The sequence below is a fragment of the Manis pentadactyla genome, chromosome 3 (assembly GCF_030020395.1).
Source record: "Manis pentadactyla isolate mManPen7 chromosome 3, mManPen7.hap1, whole genome shotgun sequence".
Classification (NCBI taxonomy): domain Eukaryota; kingdom Metazoa; phylum Chordata; class Mammalia; order Pholidota; family Manidae; genus Manis; species Manis pentadactyla.
In genome coordinates, this window is record NC_080021.1 from 106942423 (window position 1) to 106965748 (window position 23326).

Below are 23326 nucleotides of genomic sequence, written 5' to 3' on the forward strand. Positions count from 1 at the left end.
GAACTCCAAAGTCTCCCAGATTTGCTTTGGCCTTAAGTATCTTGTTTCTGCTTCCAATCTAATAGCAGCACTGTCTGGTCTGTGTTCTGAAGTCTTACCTCATGTATGCCTAGCCCAGACTCAGGTAAGGATTCATAGACAACTTTACACAGATGTCTGGTTCCCTTCTCTGTATATGTCTTCCTCACTGGAGCATTTCTCTGAAGCTTCAGTCTCTTTGGCAGCTCTAAACTCTGATCCCTGCTTTCTTAGTTCATCAGGATTGTCATTCACTACTTGGGCTTCAGCAAAGCTCCTGTTGTTAGAAAATTCTGCCTACATAAAGAGCCAAGGAAATCAAGAGTCCCATCTCATACATTTTCTTTCTGTCAGGTATCATGATCTTGATTGCATGTTGTCCAGTGCCTCACATATTTTGTCCAGTTCTATAGTTGTTATGGATAATGGCTAGTCTAATACCAGTTACTTGGCATAGCTGCAAGCAGAGACTCCTGTAATTTAGATTTAATAAGCATTATGAAATATTAAGGAATCTCAGCCTATGCAGGAGAGAGGATAGGCAGGAGACTGGAGGGAAAATGATGTGAGAAGAGTAGAGAGGGTAATAGGGAGGCATAGAGAGAGTGGGAGGAAATTAGGTACTTGTCTCACCCCTCTCAGTTTTCAATACATTATGTAATATAATTTTAACAAATATAAATAGATATGATTTAAGCCAGATATGATGGTGACAGTTAATAATGGTTAAAACTGTCCTATTTATATTTCAAGGCCTAGTTGAGGAAAGATACTCACATAAAAATAATCACAATAAGATGTATAGGGCTCAAACTGATATTTGCATAAAGTTTTATTGAGCACAGGAAAATTCATTCTGCTTGATTGAGAAAGATTTCATGGAGGAAGTGATATTTGAATTTGACCTTAAATGATAGGTAAGACTTTATTTGTTAAAGGGTGTGTTGGGAAAGGAGGGAGGTTGTTAAATAAAGCATTTCAAAGTGAAATGTGTTAAACACAAAGTGAACAGTGTTAAAATCATTTGCCTGTTTCAGGGACTGTTTACCTTTGTTCCAGCAACAGAAAAGAAGTTTAATGCATATATCAAAATTCCAATAGGTGTTAACAACTACCAATTTGTGCTACAATAATCACTTGCATATGGAAAAGGTACAGGGAAATTACTCATCATTAGTTTTCAAAAATCTCATTTAATTAGGTTCCTTTATGTGGGAACCTCATTATACATACCATTCTCCTACAGACTAATTGCAAATTGCATTAGAAATGTTCAATAAAATTATACTTATTTCATATATAAAATAAATATATAGTACTGTAAGCAAAGAATATTACCTCTTTAAGAGCAAGTGACATGAACAGATAACTTGTTCTCAATGTTTGATTTACTGGCTAAAGCTATCTGAATGTGAGGATAGCCAGTCACTTATTGAAAGTGGGTCATATCCTTCATGTAATGTCTATTTGATCCTTGAATTTTTATCTCAGTAATACTCATTACTGGGCCTGAAATACTTAGTATACCACTTCTACCCCCTTTTCTTTCTCTCTGCCCCTCTTGCTCCCTCCTCTGCCTTCTCTCTGCCTCCTTCCTTCCCTCTTCCCTTCTTTCCCTCCTTCCTTCATCCTGAAGAAATGCCTGGGTACACAATAGAAAAATATAGAAAAATATGTGACATTCATCTTTGAAGCTAAATATCACTGTTGATTCCTTCAGTAAAGTAGCCTTGATTGATTGCTGTTTAAAATAGAATGATCCAAACACCTGGTGAGTTCCTGTTACTCTGAGGGCTGTACATACATGGTGGGACCTGCAGTACTGTGTATGCATCTCAGTACTCTCAATACCGTCAGCTCCTCTCTTCTTTTCTGAGTATGATTTTACAGCAGCAGCTGGGGAAATAGCACACCAAATAGCACCATTTTTTTTTTTACTCATAACAAAGTGTAATAGTTTATTCTCCCCCAAAACCTTTCAGTCAGACACCTGTTTCTGCTCTGGTTCCTAGATTTATGATAATCCTGGATACAATAGAATATACATTAAAAATGCATTGAAACCAGATTTTCTTTGGAAAATATATCATATTTGGAGGGCATAGGAGAAAGAGTGGATTGTTTAGTAAATATAGAGTCTGAAGGACTAAGTTAAAATTCTTAAAGTAGAACAGTTAATATTTATTTAGGACATAAAAAATTGTCTAAGTACTATCTAAATGTTTTATATGAATGATCTAATTTATTCCTTATAATTTATGCTCTGCTTTTCTTACACTTTTTTGTTCAATTTTGAAACATTAATGAAGATTACTACTGTTTACTGAGCACATGCTGTGTGTCCAACCCTTTAATTGTAGTATCTCTAACCCTTACATATATACTTAAAGATAGTTACCATCTCCACTTTAGAGATGAGGCTCAGAGAGGTGAAGCCCGAGATTGCAGTTTACCATGGTGTGAGCTGGATGGTGATCCGTGGTCAGTCTGATACCCGAGTCTCAGCTCCTGTTCACTAACTTAGGTAGCTGCTTCTCATTTCCCATTAATGTTTGCTTTTGGTGAAGGTTATGAAAAGGAGAACAGAAGTGAATTATTTCTAGGCCCCCTCAGTGACTTCTGTAGTTGAGCCTAATTTTAAGGATTTATGCTCCTTTGCATGGATTGGAAAAATTATAATACTTCAAATACTAAAATTTGTGATGTTAACTCTTCCACTACATAGCTTAGGTTTACTATTAGTAATTTTTCTTTCCTTGGAGGTTTCAAAAACTTTGTTTCAAAAGGAAATCTTTCCTTGAACTTTCCAGTAATGGTCTATTGAAAGTCAAGTACACTGACATAAATCAATGAAGTGCATATTGCTGAATGTTTTATAAACGTAGTATGGTATTTTCTATTTTCTCTCATGTAATATTATAGTATAATATTTTCTATTTTCTCTCTTCTCTCTTCACAGCATGCTTGGAAGATTACACAGAGGAGTCTGGGACATTCACTTCTCCCAACTTCCCTAATAATTACCCTAACAACTGGAAATGCATTTACAGGATCACAGTGGAAACCAGCCACCAGATTGCATTGCACTTCACAGATTTCTCCTTGGAGGAGGCTATTGGTGCGGAATGTGTAGCAGATTTTGTGGAAATCAAGTAAGCGCCTTTATTTCATCATCATATTTTTCATTGTTTATATTCATTTATCGTCTTTCCTGGAAAGATTAAGGAAAAAAATATGGAAATTCTCAGTAAAGCTCCCTGTTGTGCTCTTTCTTGCCAGATATAAAGTTTGTCATTTGGAGCCTGACTTGACAAAAGAAAAACAGCAAATTGTGTAGGATTCAGTGGTTACTTTGAAGTGGTTCTTTTATTAGGACTATTTGAAAATAAACTCTAGATTTTATTTGGGGAGAATAAACAGATGCATTACTGCTCTGAAATTAGATACTTGTAATTGTTGTATACCTACTTTATATAAAGTCAATTTAAATTTTAGGCTGTTCGTTGTTCATTTAGTCTAATTTTTCCCCCAAATTATGGTAAGATAGCAACCTTATCTTAAAGTTTTCACAAAGTCTTTTGTGTTTAAATAATAAAAGTCTAGGCTTGTGAATTTCAGTGAAAGGCATTTTTTCTTTTAAGTCTCTGGTTCTTTAAAAGAATGAGTTTAAAAAGTTTTATTTGCAATAAAGGTAAGTTAATTTATATGTTAAGATCTCCCTAGACTGAGTTACATTGGCTAATCAATTTGGTGTACATCTGTCTCAAATCTTTTATCTGGCATTTAAAAAGCCTAGAACCATTTTTTTTAGAATAAGTATTATTCTCTGATATAAAGTAAGGTACTGAAATAAATCATAGTTATGCCATATCATGCTGAAATAACACAATTTTCTTAACTTAAAGCTATCAAGCATTGAAATTCAGTGTTGAGTGAATCCTTTTTTCTTTTAGGCCTGAAAAAGCTACAGATTATAAACTAGATTTAAGACTTCCGAAGTTCTTGGAGAAAGATATATTTTCAAAATTTTGCTAAATATGTCAATTTTAATATATTACACTTTAAAAATGTTCAAATTAGAAGGAAAAATTTAAGTTTTCTCTGTAAAATTAAGCAACATTTGTTTATAGTGTTAATAATTATGTTTTCTTTGTCCTGTGTTTTCTGACACATTTGTCAGATGCTTTGAAGATTAAATACTTTCTTTTAGTTTGCAAATGGTTATATAAAATATCATGCCAATTATAAATGATGATTATTCTTTATTAATTTATTCAAATGCTATTTAATAAGGTGAAAAGTTGAAAACTTGAAATTGTGTTTTTTAGAGAGGTTGACTGATGTAAACTGATTCACTCCTAAAGTTCAAATAATGTTAAATGTTTTTTTATTAATATTATCAATAACCTAATAAATGGTCACATCTGTGTTTTGTCTCAGAGATGGAGGCTATGAAACTTCACCACCCTTGGGAAAATACTGTGGCTCAGAGCTGCCTCCAAGAATCATCTCTCACAGTAACAAACTCTGGTTAAAATTTAAGAGTGACTTCTTTGACTCACGGTCTGGATTCTCAGCTTACTGGGATGGATCGTCAACAGGTAAGCAGGAAAGAGCTGTCTTTTACTGGAAAATCCAGTCTGACTGGTTCTTTTATTCTTAGATTGCCATGCTCTTAATCCATTTTTTTTTCCATCAGTATTTTGTCATTACTATTTGTAATAAACATCAACATTGCAAATATTTCCATATTAACAACAGCCATTTTGTTTTTGGTTTTTAAGATCAAAATAAAGGAAAACATTCTGTTTCTCTGGTACATTTCATCAGTCTGGTTAGGGAAAAAAAGTACATTGATATGAATTAGGGTCATAGGCTAGCTGTTCTTCAGTGATGCAGTTTTGTTTTGCCACTTGGTTTACAGGAGAATAACAGTAGCACCAATTTGATATAGATAAGAAGATTCAACTTTACCAGCAAGAAAAGCATATGCATCATTCCATCTCTCTCTCTCTCCTGTAGGTTGTGGGGGCAACCTCACCACTCCCACTGGCACGTTCACATCTCCCAACTACCCGATGCCCTATTACCACAGCTCTGAATGCTACTGGTTGTTGAAAGCCAGCCACGGTAGCCCATTTGAGCTAGAATTTGAAGACTTTCACTTGGAGCATCATCCCAACTGCACTTTAGACTATCTGGCTGTATGTATCAAGCTTCAGTTGAACCACTCCCATCTCAGCCAACATGCAAAAATATACTTATTTTTACTTTTGAGATGCAGGTGAAGGAAACATTTAAACAAAGCATCCACAAAAAGAAATTTAAACAAAATAAAAAATTAAAGGAAAATTTGATGTAAACAACAGCCTTCTAAGGACAGCATGTACTACTGAATGGCATGACCCACTAAGTATTTAAAATATAGTGAATATAGACTATTAGGACATGGCAAAAATCTCCTGAAAGGCATTATGAGATCTATCATAATAATTATATATGTAATTTCTATACCTGCATTGAAAAATAACAATTTAGACAACTATATTGGTGAGTTAGAGAAGATAGTTGAAATCATCCAAGTAGGCCTTTTTACTGTAACAGCAGTTCACCCTTGTGCATTTTAAAAAGTCTAAATAAAAATGTATTGAAGTGTCATAAATTATAAACTATTAACTCAGAAAGCAAGGAGGACAACTGCTAACAGCTATGGTGTCAAAAATATGTATTAGTCCTTCATTTTCAGTCATCAGATTTCAACCTGGGTTCACATGCTTACTATTATACACAGCCATGGCTGAATGGCCCTAGTTCATGGCCCAAGTTTATAGACATTTAAGTACAATTTTTAAAGATATTTAGATTTAGGGCTATTCTCTTGTTGTATCATATATGTATTTCTCCCCTGCTTCTTAAAGATTACAAAGTCCTTTAGATAACGTTCATAACCATGATCATCTGAAATTCACAATGTTTTATTAAAGGTATATGATGGCCCAAGTATAAGATCTCATTTGCGAAGTCAGCTTTGTGGGAGTGAGAAACCGCCTCTTATCCGTTCTAGTGGTGACAGCATGACTTTAAAACTGAGGACAGATGAAGATCAACAAGCAGGTGGCTTCCTGGCTAAGTACAGGCAGAGTAAGTATGAATACTGGCTGTTGCATACCTTTAGCAAATCTTCAATACCTTGATGAATGAAACAAACAGAAATAAATATAACCATTGGTTTGAGCAATTGAAGTAATCTTAGCTCTTTATGAGAAAAACTGAACTCTATTTGAGGGAGAAATGCTTGTGCATTAAATTTAATGTCATATGACTAAAGCATGTGATAAACTATAGAAATATAGGGAGTATTTAATATGCTGAGATAGTTGCAGTTCAGCTAAAGATCAGTGTGCCAGGTTATCAGCAAATGAGCCTTTATTTGTGTCAAACATGGGAGTCTTCTAATTAGACATTATTCTGTGTACATAGTATCTCTTACACTATTTTTTGTTTGGTTTGTACCTCAAAAGGTACCTTTATTTAATCACATGGTTCTCATGAGTTATACATAAAGTAGGCACATTCTTTACTTTGTAAAAATCTGGTCTTTGTAGAGATACCATTTTAAAATCTGCTTTCCTGTGAGGTAACATGGCAGATTACTGGAATAGTAAACAAAAAGTCAAGGGGTTAGGGGTTTATCCTGCCCCCTAACTCCTGAGAGGATTGTTTTTCTTCTCTGGAGCTCCATGATTTCCTCTTAAAAAAGGAGATTAAATTAAGTGATTGAGAAAGCTCCCTTTTAGCTCTAGAATTAAATACTTTCTAAAGTTGGTTTCAAAGTGGACATCTAAGAAAACAAGGTTTCCTTGAATTTATGTTATTTAATAAACACTTGTGTTTTTGAAAATACACTTCTGTGCCCACTAAATTTAAATTTATCCATAATTTTAACACAATTATCTATAAATGGAATTGAAAGTCACAAGATCATGATCTTTGGATAAGTTGAAAGAATATTGATGTTTAATGTTGGTGAATTTGAAGATTAATTTTCACTTCATCTGCGAGTTAGGGTGAATTCTCTACATAGTTTTGAATACTGAGTTTTAATGATATATAGTTTTGTTCTTCAGAAATATATTATTAGTATATGAAAAGCTCTCCTAAATTCTATCAGGGACATATCTGGTTGGTTGAGCACATAAAAATTTTTGTAATTTTATTATTGTATGCTAACTTGTTTCTTGGCTATATTCAGATTACTTATTAAAGGTCCCTTTCTTTTTCTTTATTCCTGTGATACTTAATTTTTCTCTCATAATTTCAGAACACCAAAGGAGTAACTTAGTGCACATGGGACATAGGTGCTTAAAGGTAAAATCAGAGCTAGCCAATGAGACTTTCTGTAAAATTTGCCATTTGAAATGGGAATTTGCAGATAGTGTAATTTCTGAGCACTGAGAGGAGCCCATATGGTTTAATAGAGTGTATTTTCCTCTGCCCTGTTTTGTAGGCACACTGTATCATTTGCCTAATAGGTGTAACTTCTCATAGGCATCTAAAACAGCACAATTATTCTCTAGAAACCCTCCGTGGACAAAACTGTGATCTAAACATTTTCAAAAATAAAGTTTGAGTATTCCCCTGCCCTAGCAGTGGAAGATTTTGAGGAGCCACAAGTGTATACTTTTCTATACCAAAGTTTATAAACCGTGTTCCAGCCACCTGTCAGGAAGCAGTAGAAATGCATCTATGAACCACTCTTTTCAGAGATGATTTTTTCAGTAGAATGTTTATTTTCCCACTTCTTTTATCACACATCATACAGTCAATATGAAAAAGACATGACAAAAGTCATGCATATGCCTTGTTGAAGTCATTAGGTTTGCCTGAATTTGGCACTGATTCCAGGACTAGCCATACTAACAATAGGACCCAATGTAGTTTTGTTGAATATTCAGCTGAGGAAAATACACCATTGGATTAAAAAGTTTCCTCAAAATTTAAGATTTTCATTTCTTTTTCAAACCCTTTACATTCCTTTATTCATTTGGTACTTCCTGATGACTGACTACAAGAATAATGGAGCCTTTATTGTGAATTTCATGCTGACTTTTGAATTTTCAACAAAATCATGTTGTGATTCATTTTTAGCATTCACATAGGACTTCTTGTTCTTTAATTGTTGGATTTAAAGGTCAGGATTTCTGTCCCTTCTAAATGTTGAAGTTAGAAAAAACAGAAGTGTAGAATGTTTAATATACTTCTCTAAACAAACAAATTAGGTTGATCCCCATGTAGTGCTAAGCTATTCTGCCTTCTACCAATTCACAGGAATATGCTGCCTATTTTAACATAGACAATTTTCATGACACTTTAAAGTTTATGAATTCAGTTAAGTTTAGTTCACATTTGTTCTCAATGGAGACCCTTTCACCAGAAAAATACTGTATCAAATATATCTAACACATGTGCATGTATGCACATATGCATATATACATTAATCTAAGGGTTTACTTAGAGGAAAATCTCACACACACATCTTGGAGCAATTATGATACATATGGTAATGGTTCTTACTAACCATGGTTATTTTTTCCAGCATGTGACAACGTGGTGATTATGAATCAAACCTATGGCATCTTGGAGAGTATACATTATCCAAATCCCTATTCTGATAATCAGCGTTGCAACTGGACCATTCAAGCAACGGCTGGCAACACTGTGAATTACACATTTTTAGCATTTGAATTGGAAAGTCATGCAAACTGCTCCACAGATTATTTAGAGGTATGTTTTCTAAAGCTAAAGAAGTCACTGTATTTTGGGATCAAGGTAGCCAAGCTAGAAGTCATCAGGCTTTGCAGAACTGAATCTCTAAACCTGCCCTACACAATACACCAACTACACATGGCATTTGAACAGGTGTATTTCATGTCTCTTTCACTGTATCATCTTAATGTAAGGATATTTAATCTACTAAATTATAGACAAAGAACTATCTATGTTTTTAGGTTTCAGTGTAACTTTTGGAACAATTGACCTCATATTATCTAAATAATGTGGTAGTAGAAGAATAACTTCTTTTTTGTTGTTGGTTGTTTTTAAAGTTTATTCTCTATAAACAAGAGATGAGAAGATGTTTGGCTATCATGGCTTTAATACCTAATTTGCCTGATGCTAGCAATAATTTTGATTCTTGTTATTATTTTTAATTTTAATTTAATTTTAGTTAATTTTTATAAAATAAAAGTTTTTACTTGTTATAATAATAACCACCAGTAACATTTATTCAACTCTCCATGCCGTGCTATGTAATAAAAACTGCTTGAAAATAAGGCAACCCAAAATATGAGGTAATCTGCTATTTTTACTGATATTTTATTTATAAAAGCTTTTTTTGTTAACTACCATATACAGCTTTTTAGGAGTATAGACTGAAAAGTTAGGCAGCTATTTATTTTACTTTTTAATATAATTATGTATTCATATAAAAATTATATAGTTTATAAACTTACATTAATTTACTAATGTTGGTTTACACTTTCACACTTCATAAAATAACTTCACTCAAACTATTTACATCTAATTTGACATCCAGTTTTCATCACTAATAAAATAACTTTTGGGTAATCTAACACACCATCTTTATATCCATCTGCATTGTTAATATATAATGTTTCAGATCCACAGATGATGTTTCCACTACAATCTTTTCTGAGGTGACAAGTGCCCACTCTGGTAACATTAGCACATTTCCTCCCATCCCACCCATAACACAATGACTCGGTGTTTCTTTTTAAGGAGATCAGTGATTTCTAGAAGTCTAATTCACAAAAACTTCCAAAACCCAGCCTTATAATTTCTAGGACATATTTACATGAAAAAATATCCTTGTACAATTTTCTCAACCCTGTTTTTACCAACATTTAAAAACCATATAGCACCAATTGAGGTTGAGGTTAACATATATTTTCCAAATAGCACTTTTTTTTTTCAAAACAAGAGAAAATTTCCTATATTTTGAGAGACTCTGTGAGGTCCTGAATATATGGATTTCTTTATTTCTGAAGGATAACTTTTTGGGTAAAAAAATTCTTGCTTTATATTTAGAAAAGTTCAATATCATAGAAATAGTAGCCATAGAAATAGTTCATCCATTAGAAAGTTATATTTATTAGTGTTCAAAAAAGTATGACACAACATAAAGCAGACTTAGAAGCATGAGCTTGACAGTGGTTTTAATCCACGTTCCTTGATTTCGTGTTCAGATGGTCTTCACAAGCTTAATAATGCATGCATGTCTCATTCCAATCACCTGGAGCCATCCTTTTATTTTCTTCACATGGTGAGGTCTTGTTCATGCTTTAGAAAATATGGAAAAATTGGTTTCCCAGCCCCTTATTCAACCACAAACACAGCAACTTTTATATTATATTTTTGCCAATTGTGATTGTATCTACATGTCATAGTGGACTATGTGCTTTTTGAAGGTTTAAACTGTCTCCTACTAACTTTGTAACCCAAGCACTGATTATATAGTTGGGACCTTAGTGGAGTTCAATAAGGTCAGATTAAATTGATTATCACAGCCATATTTAGCATCAGCCTAGTGATAGCTATTGATTAATGAGAAAGAACTGAATTTCAAACTGACTTTTTTGTATAATTCCTATACATTCAATGCAATTCTGCCACTATGAGCACAGACCAAAAGAGGCTCCTGGCCTTGCAGAGCTGTGCATGTATAACAGTGTGCTGGGCACCATGGCAGTGATTTGAGAGAGTATGGTGCAGAAAGCTGCAGAGAGGAGGCAGCTCCTGAACTGGACTTACAAGAAGGCTTTGGCAGAAGATGGGGGAGGAAATGAGATGAAATCTTTCCAGGGTCTGGACTCTATGTCTTGGGACTTGAAGATGGAATGGTAACAAAAAGCTGGATCCGATAATTTTTGGAGGTGTTTGAAAACTGTCAAATAAAAAATACTTGTTCGAACAACTGCAGAGCAGCTAATTAGAGGCCCTTCATAGAGCAAGAACCAAAAGTTCAGCCCAGCCTTCCAAAGAGTGACACCGTTGCCAGAGGGAGGAGATTTTTTCCACTTCTAGAAGCCAAGGTCCAAGACCAGAGCAATTGCTACAATGGCTCATCTATGGTGGAAATTTCAAAAACACAAATAACCATTTAAGGAGAGAAAAGCCACAAACACAAAATCTAGTTTCTATTATTTTAATAACTTGTAGTTAAAGGGTTTTTTCAAATGACTTAGCCAAGTCCCAACTGAGTGACTATTACTGCAGCCAGAATTGCATTATTTTGAATTAATAAAACTGGAACTCTGAAAGGACTTGATTAGGTGCTGGTCAGACATTGTGCCCAACACAGCTGAGAGGTATGGGTTGGTAAAGATCCCATTGGGAAGCTAATGCCCCCTTTATTACTTTGTCCTCTGGGCAAAAGCAATGATTCAGATTTAGAAGTAAAATATCCAGTGGGAGGAAGGATCATTTCTTTAAGGAAAGAAGACCCTATGGCCCATGTAATTGTAGGAAGTCTCAATTTCCTTTCAACTTTCAAATTAAGGATTCTTTCAACTTGATTTCACTTTTTCTTTTTAATTTTGAGTATGACTCTCCACACGGAAGAGGAGATTTCTAATAGGTGGTTGAGTATACAAATGCAAGTGATGGGTTTGGGAGAAACTGGCACAGAGATGTACAGGAAGGCCAGAGTGTGCAGGAGGTCTGCAGGGAGCATGTGTGTGGTGAGGAGAGGAAGGAGGCTATTGTGTCATGAAAGCTGGAAGAAGAGAAGGGGACTGGTCAAGGGGAGATGCACTCAAGGTGTCACAAAAGATCTGGGCTGCAACGTATCCCCTGGAGATCAGTGTGACTGGGCAGAGCAGTGTTTGAGGGTAGTGGTAGCAGGAGCAAGACGTTGTGTTAACCACAAAGGGGAGAGAGTGAGTGCAAAATGAAGTCCAAGTCCATGAACTCAGCATCCCTATTCTCCCGAGGAAGTCAGCATTGTTGTGGCCTCTTTTCTTTCATCCTCATCTACCATTTCCCTGACTAGTCATCAAGTGCCTAGTGCTCACAGAATACCCTCCGCTGCATATTCTCTTATATGTCAGAGTCTCTTAAAATGTGGCCCAGGATTGGACACCAGGGCCAAGTATCCTGGAGCTGTGTCATCTGGTTCCTATACTTCTGTCATTGTAGGCTGAGGTTAAATGGGTTTATTGTTGGTCAGGTCCTAATGTGGGATTATATGAACACCCCCAGTCTCCAGGTCACTTTGGCATGAATTGTAATGGCTGCATAGCCATACACAGGATACTATTCTGAGTAAGTTATATTTGACTGTTCTGCCTGATAACTCTCTCACATCATAAATCTGGATTCTCTGGTCTGTAGAGCATTATTCATTTGCATGTGGCCTCATTCGCCATTGGTTTACCACTTCTTCAAAACTGATAAAAATGTCAAACAAGATGGTGCCTATTTTAAATGCTCCAAAATTATAGGTTTCTTTGGATAAAATAATCTATTACTGAACACTTTTGGCATAGCACAACCACTTGGTAATAATAATAGCTGATCTTTTTTAAGCACTTATTATTTTCTGGGTAGTTATCACAGCAGCCTTGTAATGTAGGAAATATTATTATCCTCACTTGATTGGTGAGTTGATGAAGGCAAATTCAGGCTGTCCACAGTCACAGTGATTATAGGCGGAAAAGCCAGACTTCCTATGGTCACTCTGGCTCCAGGGCGATGCTCTTAGCCATGACACCACACGTCCTCTATCACACTCTCAAAATTTTCTGTCACCTTCAGAGGTGATATTAGGGAGTATCCATGGAACCCTCTGATCTACTACTCTAGTGACACTGTCACAAAGAGAAATTTACTTAGCATGACTTCTTCTCAGGTACACAGTGGTCATTTATTATAATCACCTCTTTCTTTGCTACTGGCTATTTTTAGTGTCCAATTTAGAATTTTTCCAAAAATTTCTGTCAATCTTACTCATTTGTGAGATTCTGGAATACCTATTGTTCACATTTTGAAAGCTGAAACATCTCCCCTTGAGACCTCTGGCAGTCCTCCTGTTTTTCCTTGTTCTGTTTTATACTCTTGGTTTCAGGCATCCACTCAAACTAGGCCCTGTAGAAGAGATCAGTGTTGGTGAAAGGCCAATTATTCTGAGGAAAGTAGGAAGCCTCATGACACAGGATAAGCTGGAACAGCTGGGAAAGGGCAGGAACAAAGGCAGCTTAGTCCCCCTCTTTCTTACATTTGTTGCTTCTCCATGCATATGTGTACTCCTTTCTCTCCCCAAAAGCTTCCTCTGAGTTTCTGCAACCTCACAATTTTAGCTTCTCTATGGCTGCCCAGTCTTGACTTCACATGACCATTACCTCAAGCACTTATAACCAACTAGACTTGCCCTTGGTGACAGGTCAGCAGCACAGGTGGCTCATCTTTTTGAGCCTGACACCCAAAGCATGGATCTGGCCTACTTATGAACAGGGAGGGACCCCTCTGGGAGCACAACCTGCTTTGGCCGGGAACAGGGAGAACCAGCCCTCTGGCCAGCACTGCTCACAGGTGGGTGGGTAGAGGGAGAATCTCTGAGCAGAGGCGTGGGTCTGCCGGCATGCCAAAATATTTCTCAAATGCCATAAACTCAGCAAGATTACAAAATAAGGTCGGTGGTGAGTGTACCTTCCAGTACTGCAGAATGCAATGCACTTCAGCCTGAAAACATTCATCTAAAGAATTAACTGTTTTTCCTTGTAAATTGGATTTCAGTGTCTCTTCTTCCAATTTCAAAACCATATCAGGCATGTTTCTACTTCCCCTTCATCATGTTATGCTATCTGGTACAAGTTTTGGTCTGACTCATATTTTTATCTTGTTTTTGTCCTAATCCTGGCTTTAAAAAAATGGACATTTTTTTCTAACTGTGTATTTCCCAAAGTCTAGCTAATTTGTATGTGTGCTCATAAAATGGTCAGAAAGCTCCTGTACAGCCCCAAGTCTTCTTCTTTGATTTCTTCAGAGGTTTTCTTTCATTGCCCAAGGGTTATTCTTGATTTTGTGAACAGAATTTAAGTTTTTGTTTTAGAATTTGACATTTTTCTTGGATTTTCTTTCCTTTTTCTATTGCTTCTCTTTTTTCTTTCATTTTTAAATTTTTGGTCCATTGACTCATATTTCCTTTTGAAATCTAATTCCCTAAAACCTTAGGCCCATGACGGATGTGTGCAGTCATCACAGACTCTCAGCAAATAGATCCATCTCTCATTATGATTTGCTCACTTCCGTATCAATAGCCTCTTCTTTGCTGGCCAGCAGTTGTCCAGTGTAGCATTTCTCTTCACTGTTTACTTTCTGAGAGAGGAGAACATACAAAGAACTCACCAAATGCCATGTCTTTTCCAGAAAAATGCATCTGAGTGATGTCCTGATCGTTGGAGTTATCTCCTCAGTGCCACCTTTGTGTACCTCTTTTTGCTGCACCAGTGCTGACATAGTTCCTTTTTGAAAAACTGTAGTCTCTATTGAGGAAGATGCTGACGGAATCTAAATCTAGAATTACCTGGGGATCTTATTAGAAAAACATATTCCTAGACATCACCCTGGACCTACTCAGAACCTCTGGGGATTCCAGCAGGGTGAGGCCCCACAAGCCCTTTGTCCTGTACTTGTGACCCCCGCCTACAGTCTGTTTCTACCATGGCAGTACCTTTTATCCTCCCTTTATAACTCTCTCCTGAGAAGTTATATTTTATAGGTGTCTTCTTAACAAACTTCTGAGTGCTATTAAATATTTCTTTTTCAGTAGGTCTTACTTTGACATTGCTATAGCTGAATTACAGGCTTTGTCTTACCAAGGCCTGGTAATAGCATTATTATATTGCTCTCATTATATAAAAATGTCAGACTTGGCAATTTCTGGGCCCTGTTTCTAAACCTTCTCCCTCTTTTCTTATTTGGCACCTTTACCACTGCTGTTTTCCCTTATACCCTTCCCTACATTTCTGTATGTTCTCCTGTTCCACATAAGTCAGTTTCAAATCCTCTTGATTTTGTCAGTGACTTCTGTCAAACCCATTTCCCTCTGCTCTTTATAAGATTTATTTCATCTCTTGCCAAATCCTCTTTCTGATGGCATCCTGTTCACCAGATGTTTATATCATTGTTTATTGCTCTTCCATGTCTTCCTCCAACTGCAAAATCATGCATTTCCAGTGAAAGAATGGATGAAAGCACAGTCCCTGCATCCTTCAATCCTATACTCATGTTTTCTAAGTCTGCAGCCTGAACAAAGTTTTCCACATGATGACTGTGAAACATCAGGTCCCTGTGATATGTAATGAGTTAAGATAATACCAGCTGTGGTTACAGAGCTTGTAAATTCTCAGATCATTAATATAATACAAGTTTATTTCTCAGTCACATCAGAGTCCAGTGCAGGTGTTGCTTGCTTTCCACATGGTGACTCAGGAACCCAAAGGGCAGGTTGATTTGGAGAAACCACCTAGCTCCCTCTGCCAGAAATGTTGATAGATGTTTCACAAATAAAGGGAACTAAGTTCTAATAAATTTGGGAAATGCCCAATTAAACACAATTAAATAGGGTTAGTTGTTCTTAGTATGGTATATCCTCAAGCTGTTACTACCCTAAATATGCATTGTTCATTCATTTTTCCATTCTTTCAGATAGATTTTAGACATGTAGGCTGTGGAAATAGAACTGTTTTAGCATGAGTTTTCCTTGTGTTCATGGAACAGATAGATGTTTAGTCAGTTTATGCCAGGATACAGATTTAATTACAAGCTGTGTAAGCGCTATCAGGGAATGTTATTCCTAGGTGTGCCAGAGACATGGAATGGGAGGACCGAGCTCATCTGTGGATCAGGGAAGGCATCCCTGAGGAAGAATAACTGACCAGGGTTACAGGAAACTGGGGGTTTCACTAAGGGAAGTAGTGTTTGAGTAAACTGTTCAAGATAAACAAACCTGGACAATAAAGTGGTCAGGACAGATTTTAATCAGTCACATACTACTGCAATAGGGAAGTGGGTTCAGCATGAATTGAACTTGAATTTGTAGAGATGACAGGATGTTTTAAAGAGAGGAAGTCTGGAGAAGACTGTTGGGGCTTGGACAGGGAAGTGAACAGTTACGAAGGGCTGGTCAGTCCAAGCATCATTAGACCAGCTGTGTCTGTTAGCTGGCAATGATGAAGTTAGGATACTACCCTCCCACAGAGACTGCAGGACAGTGCCTGTCCTTCCTGATGATTACATTTCAAAGGAATGGTGTTTAGGTCCTCAAGAAAAACACTTCTGAGGTGTAGGAGCTATATAAACATCTCAAAGGGACGGGGGAAGGATTCACAATTGTAAGCCCTTTTTAGAAAATGCTTTTAGAAAGGATGGTCAGGGGCCTATCCTCAGGTGTTGGCTGGAGCAAACAGTAAATTCTTCGGGCAGCCTTGAGCTTTCTCAGGCAGGCCCTTTAAGAGGACCTGGGGTCATCCCAGGGATGTGACCTTGAGCTATGAGAAACTATGGTAGTGGTTAAGTCTTTTAATTTGTGAGCAGGTAAGTGGATGAAATCATTTTGCTTAGAGTCTGCATTTATTATAGGCCAGGACTGAGGCCTAGTTAAGAAGTTCAGAGGAGCCTGGCTACAAGGAGTCAGACCTACAAGATGACTGGCGTGGCTGAAGCCAAGTGTGAGGCCCCTGAACAGGCAGGGACCTGCAAGTGTGCAGCACTGTGGCCATCCAAGAGTCAGTGAGCACCCTAACAGTGGCAAGGGATCATTTGAGAGTATGAGCAGGGAAATAGCATGCTCAGATTGACACTTTAAAACATGTCAGGGGTGGCACCAGCTCTCAACATTCCCGTGGAGAGAGAATGACATAGAAAGATTGAAGAAGGCAAAATCGACAGAATTGGATGAGCAATTGGATGGGGTCGGGGTAGGGTTAACACAGTGAAGAAAAGTAAGACAGCAGGATACAGCCTGATAGAATTGCATACAAGGGCAGCAGCCAGGAGAGGCGGGGCCACTGGGGGACCCCAGGCAACATTCCAGATAGATTTGTCTTTGCCAGCATTCTCACTAATTAACATCTATTCCATAGGACAGTCTTAGGGAGACACTATTCTAGAATGTTTGCCAAGCTTATTCCACTTTTATTCTTAAATAAGCAAAACTTTTATGTTCATGAGATATTAGAAAATTCACAGATGTGTTTCACATCTCCAGTGTTTATTTTGAGAATTACAGTAATAAGTGTCCATTATGTGCTCAGCACTGTTACAGACACTTTGGTAGATACTACTGCTTAGCCCCACAATGGTCTAGTGATTGGGTATTTTTATACTCATTTAATAGGGGAAGGGGACTCAGGTAAGTAACAGTGCTGAAGATCACACGGCCAGGAAGCGATGGAGCCTGGGTTTGTGCTCAGGTCTGTCTAACCAGAATGTGGGTTTACAGAGCCCACCTCAGTTCAAAGCTTGGCTCCTCCTCACTAAGCTGTGACCTTGGCTTAGAATTTAACTCTTGCTGCCTTGGTTTTCTCATGGAAAATGGAGGGAATAATTATACACTTATGAAATTGGTGTAAGATTAAATAAGATAATCCACACACCTGGCAAATATTGAGTATTCACGAAATGCTTATTATTATTATTATCACCGTGTACTCCTTCCACAGAGAGCGTAACTCCCAAGTGGCCATTCAGCTTCGTCCTCCTACCTTAGGACATCATTTCTCACCCTTATAGCCTCCATCTCTTGGAAATGCCATCTCCAGTCCTCATGACCTGTCAGTTATGAGTGGTGGCTCCTTCCTCGTGAGGTGTGACCTCCTGTCTTTGGCAGAGCCTTGGTCTGTTTAGCAGCGCTGACAGTTCAGAATTTGTTTTCTTTCTCTTCCAAGTTCCTGTAATCCATGCATACAGCTCTTAATAGGACTGATTTCTTTTATCCTCTTAGCATCCTCTCTAATAAGCAAAGTGCACAGATGTTTGTGTTTGCAGTACACATCACTGCCAGTCACATTAAGACTTTACAGATTCTATACAGGTCTCAAACAGTTTCCAAATTTTTTAGTTTAAAGATGGGAACATCTCCAGACACTACTCTTTCTGTTGCTCATGGGAGACTCACTGAAATTAAAATGGCTTTCTCTCCCATCTGCTGACAATAGTGGAATGTTATTAGTGAGCAGAGATATAGTAACTTATCTCTTGCTCACTCACAGGAGGACATTCTTACAGGAACCCAGGCTCTGTATCAGATTGTACAGTCTTGCTCAGCAGTCTGGTGTTTGTTGAGTCTAGCACAGTGCTTCAGAATGAAGACTGCAGCCAGACAGCCTGGGTTTAAACCTAGGCTCCACTACTTAGTAACTGGTTATGCTGAGCAAGTTACATAGCTTCTTGGTGCTACACTTTCCCCATCTGTAACATAGGGTATTCAGTATAAACGAGTATATATATATATATATATAATCAGAATAAAGCCTAGCACATAGTAAACACTTAATATACATTCACTGTCATTATTTGTACTAGTCTTTATTTAAAAGAATTACCTCTGTTACATATAGAGAAGTTCACAAAGAACATTCAATTCTTTAGGCTGACTTACAAAATAATGGTTCATTCTCAAGAGACTTAATTTTTCCTCTTGCTTCCTGTCTGCAGCCTGCTTCATCAATGCATTTCAACACTTCTCAAAAAGGATGAGTGAAAGTGATAAAGTCAACACTTTTGTACCCTTATTTCTCTCAGAGCTCTATAAAGAAGCATAATGAATGATTCTGTTTAGTAACAGGAGTTTTGGGGATTATCATCACTGTAACTTCAAAATTGATTTTGTTATTCTCTATTATTACAGAGAATAAAGGCTTCATTGCATCCTTGAGTTTAACAATTCTTATTTTTAAAAAGTAACTCCAATAAGGAAACAGTGAAGAAATTCTTCTTGAGGTGTTGATGCCTTTCAACATGTTGAATTCCTAAACTTGTACATACCCCAGTTTCTAAAACTCTGAAATAGGGGTAACTGCTACCAACCTTATAGAGCCACTAGGAATTGTAATCAGGAAATGAGTATGAAGGGCTTAGAATAATGCTCAGCTAATAAATATTATTTATTAAGTGCCAACAAATATTACTTATAATTATTCCAACATAAACACCATTTTATGGATGAATTTTTGCTTTCTAAAACATTTTGCAGTAAATGAAAAGCTATGGTTTCTACAACAGCTTTCCCAGTTGTGATTACTGTAGATTGGTCCTCTGTGTTGAAAGCAGGGCTTCTGTCCCCTGGCCTCTGTGTTCCTACAAAAGCCATGGGGATATGGGGATTCTACTTGTGAATTGAAGAAGTGTGGTGGTTAAAATCCCATTTTCCAGTTGGGGAAATGCAGAAAAGTAGATGAGATTTTGTGTTTTAGCAGCAGCAGGTCTGTGCTGACTTTCCTCATCACGGCGCCTCCTTGCACACTTCCTGGGCAGATTGAGTCATGCTTCCTGGAACTCTGTCAGAGGAAGTTTGTTTCTAGGACGCCAGGCATTTTGCTTAGAATTCAGAGATAAACTGTTTCAATTCTGAGGACAACTGCTGCTCAAAAACAGGCATAAAAGTGACAACAGTATACCAAACAATTCAACTTCTGTCTTTATACAAGATATGAGTCTAGCATTGTACTAAGCATTATCTGGATTCAAAAGGAGTTTAGAATGAAGTGTGTCTATTGGTTAAAACAGCCAAGTAATTTGTAGTTAGGCATAACAAAAAGCATTGTATAAAAAATTTAAGGCTCCAGAGTTACCTGAGTAAAATGTGGTTTTTAAAAAATTATAAAAAATTGAAAGGAGAGATGTTTATCTTAGAGCGATCAAAATCCCTTTCCTCTAAAGGAAATGCTGATGTTTCCCAGCCATCTCTCACAATGAAGAATTTTCATGGAGTTGCATTAATCTGCTGCAGTTAATGAGGCAAACACATCAGCCTTCAGAAGGAAGCTTTGCTTTTGGATTCAGAGAACTCTGTGTTTCCCTTCTCAGTATGCCATCAGACATGATGGACAGAATCAGGATGAATAATAGGCAGACTTAAAGATAATTTCCACACTACCTTGCAGCCAGTAAAAATTCCAGTAGATGTTCAAAACTTGAAGTTGCTCCATCTACACTTCCTTTCTTGCTGGTCCTCATCTAGCTCTGCCCTCAGGCCTCTGGAAACAAGTGCATGGAAAGTCTCCTCCACCATCAAACATGTACATGGCATGAATAAGAATGCATAGATCAGAATGCTCAATTTTAAAATTAGGAATTGTTGCTGTAAATTTCAGTTGATTATATTGGTTGTCACTTTTTCAACTAGGAAAGATGTCCAATTGCAACATTTCATAAGTTTTTTCTACAAAAATGACATCTTTACCCATCATTCTTAGGTTTACTATTTATTTAATAGGCTTACTTTTCCCCATCTCCTTGAATTGGGGAAGTTTACATGCCAGCGCTCTAGATCCTTCTAGCTCGAGGTTCTGTGATTTCCCATTGTTCTGTGAACCAGATTCCTCCCTGTTTCTGAGTCCATCTGTAATAGATGGTGAGGCTTTTAGAAAGCAGAATAATTGTTAAAATATGTTTAGTGTTTCCCTGTAGCAGTATAGTTGGCAAAGAGAGCTGCAGCGCTTGGAATTAAATGTTCATGTGCACAGGGGAGCACACACTTGGCTTTCAAAGCATTTCACATGCCATGAGGGAGAGAGTTAGGCATTTATTGCTCCATCAGTGTCCATTAAAACTTATGTTTGTAAGTAGTCTTCAGTCCCTGAACATTCTTTTTTAATAAGGAATTTGCCTAATTAATAATAAAAGCCTAGTCACAATAAAAAAGGAAGCATTAGGGACAAAATATGGTTTTCAATTAATGCTGGAGGAGATTACCTTATATAATAACATTTTAATGGACTAATTTTCATGCATAATCTTGAGATACACATAAAAGACCACAGAAGTAGACAATATAATATTTTTAGCAGACCAGCTGGGTATCTGTGAACTTAAAAGGGTATGAAATTCTGAGATTGGAAGAACATTAGTAATCCATATCTGCATTGCTATGTCAATAGGTCCCCGAAGATAATGCTTTAAAAATAAACTTAACTGGCTACACAGGAATATAAAGCAGGAAATTCACAAATTATAGAAAAAACTAAATAAAAATAGGCTAAATTACATCACTAATAATAATATTTGGTGGTATTTACTTCCTGTAGTCTCTCCCTATATACTTTATTTTCATATTCAAAGAGGATCATTCTGTACATACTATCCTATAATGACTCTTGCCATGTAGCAATAGCCTGTGAATGTTTCTCTGTGTTATTTATTATACCTCATCATTGACAACATTGCATATTCTGTTGTCACAATACAGTCACCAGTCCTTGTTGTGGAACATATAGAATCTTTTCAAATTTCCTCTCTTATAACCAATGCTGAGATAAACATGTTTGTAGTCAAATCTTTACACACATTTATGATTAGACAGTGATTTTAAAAAGTTAAAAAGAACACCCCCAGATCAGCTTTGTTGCTTCTAAAATGAGTAATTTGTAAAAAGCAGAAATAAGAACTAGCCACCATGTGGAAAGCAGACCTCTAGTTCAGAGTGACACAAAATAACTCTGAATGCAGTCTTTCGATGGGTTTCTTGCTCTCATGCAAACCCAGCATTATGAGTAATTGTTTAATTTTAGATGGGGATTTCATATTTCCTGCTCCACCCTGTCAGCGCATGGCAGTATGGCTTTTCCTGTGCCTTGGGGAAGATGTGTGCCTGTGTGCCAGTGTGCACTGTGCATGGCCATGTGCCTAATGGAGGATTCACCTCCTGGAGCTACCACTGGAACCATCTAGAGTCTACTATGCTCTGCTTATTAGCTTTCATCTTCAACATTTGCCAAATAATCCTCCACAATTTTATTATGTTTTTACCTCCCTAAGCTTTTCTCATCCACAATACTCACCCTACCCTGTGAATCTCGTTTGGCATTTTTTACTGTTATTAGAGGAACATTTCAAAGCCCTTCAAATTTTAAGTAAGCTCTGAAAGTTCCAGGTCTATTCAGGAGATTTGTCTGTAAACTTGGGCAACAACTTTCTTCATAACTACTCTAATGAGGCAGCTCCCCTAGATCCTGTTACAGATGCTCTTTGGGTGGGAAAAATATGAAGATGTGTTCCAAGAAATCACTATTATCTACCCCTTTGGAGCTCCAGTGGCTAAGTGCTTAGAGCTGCTGGCTGAATGGACAGGAAGTGGAGAGGAGGCTACGCCAGGAAAACACCAGGAGAGCCACCTTCCTTACCAGTCCTCTACCATCTCCCTCTCATGTACCAAGGGCAGCCTTGACAGATTTCCTAATGCTCTCCTCAGCACCATGCCCTGAGCTGCCCCACCATCTCCCTCTGCCTGACACACACACTGTACTTACGTTCTTCCATCAGAATGACTTGTACTGGGCTGTACACCCAACACACGGGGAATGGCCTCAGTCTCCACACATAACCAGGTTGCCATAGCAACAGGCGGCAAGTAAATGCCATCCTTCTCACAAGTGACTCATTCATTCATTCGTTGCTTCCCTGTCTGGTCTGCCAGGGATGATTTCTGTGACCTGTTTTACATCAGTCAGCTCAAGTTCTCTATACCCATCATATTCTTCCTCTCAAAGCTATTTCTGGAGTGGTTTCTTTGGAAAAAAACTTGAGTTCTGTTTGTCTCTGACCAAGATTTAGAATAACATTTTGAGTGCATTTGACCTGCCAGGCCTCACACTCAACCTAATACATGGTTTGTTTCATTTGCTATTTACAAAAACCTTCTAAGATAAGGACCATTATGATGTTAAATTTCCAAAGAAATTTTCGCTTAGGGAGGTTAAGAAATTTTCACAAGATTATATTCTAAGCAGAGTTTAGAGCTGGACTGGACTAGAATTTAGAGCCTGACACTGACCACAGTGAATGTACTCTAGGATGTTCCTACAATAGAATTATTCTCCTGCTTCTAGCGGAAGTATAATCTTTTGTTAGTGTACATTGACTTTCAAAGGCTACTCTATAAACTCATGGGGTGTACTTCTCAGAAATCTTTATATTGACTAGAATTCTTGCTCTTTACAAATATTAGGTATTTCTCTACTATACCTAGAATTCCTCTCTCATGGCAGATCAATTATTTTAATTACATATT

At 37.2% G+C, this 23326-nt stretch overlaps 1 protein-coding gene across 3 annotated transcripts in view; it reads left to right on the top strand.

Annotated features, from left to right (window-relative positions):
• The window catches only part of CUBN (cubilin), a 257655-nt gene that overhangs the window by 70685 nt on the left and 163644 nt on the right, over window positions 1-23326 (top strand). For all 3 annotated transcript variants that reach the window (XM_057498263.1, XM_057498265.1, XM_036889071.2), the window contains exons 23-27: window positions 2978-3170; window positions 4459-4619; window positions 5041-5222; window positions 6003-6159; window positions 8615-8802. In XM_057498263.1, the coding sequence (XP_057354246.1) occupies window positions 2978-3170; window positions 4459-4619; window positions 5041-5222; window positions 6003-6159; window positions 8615-8802 (881 nt within the window). The remainder of the gene's footprint in view (window positions 1-2977; window positions 3171-4458; window positions 4620-5040; window positions 5223-6002; window positions 6160-8614; window positions 8803-23326) is intronic.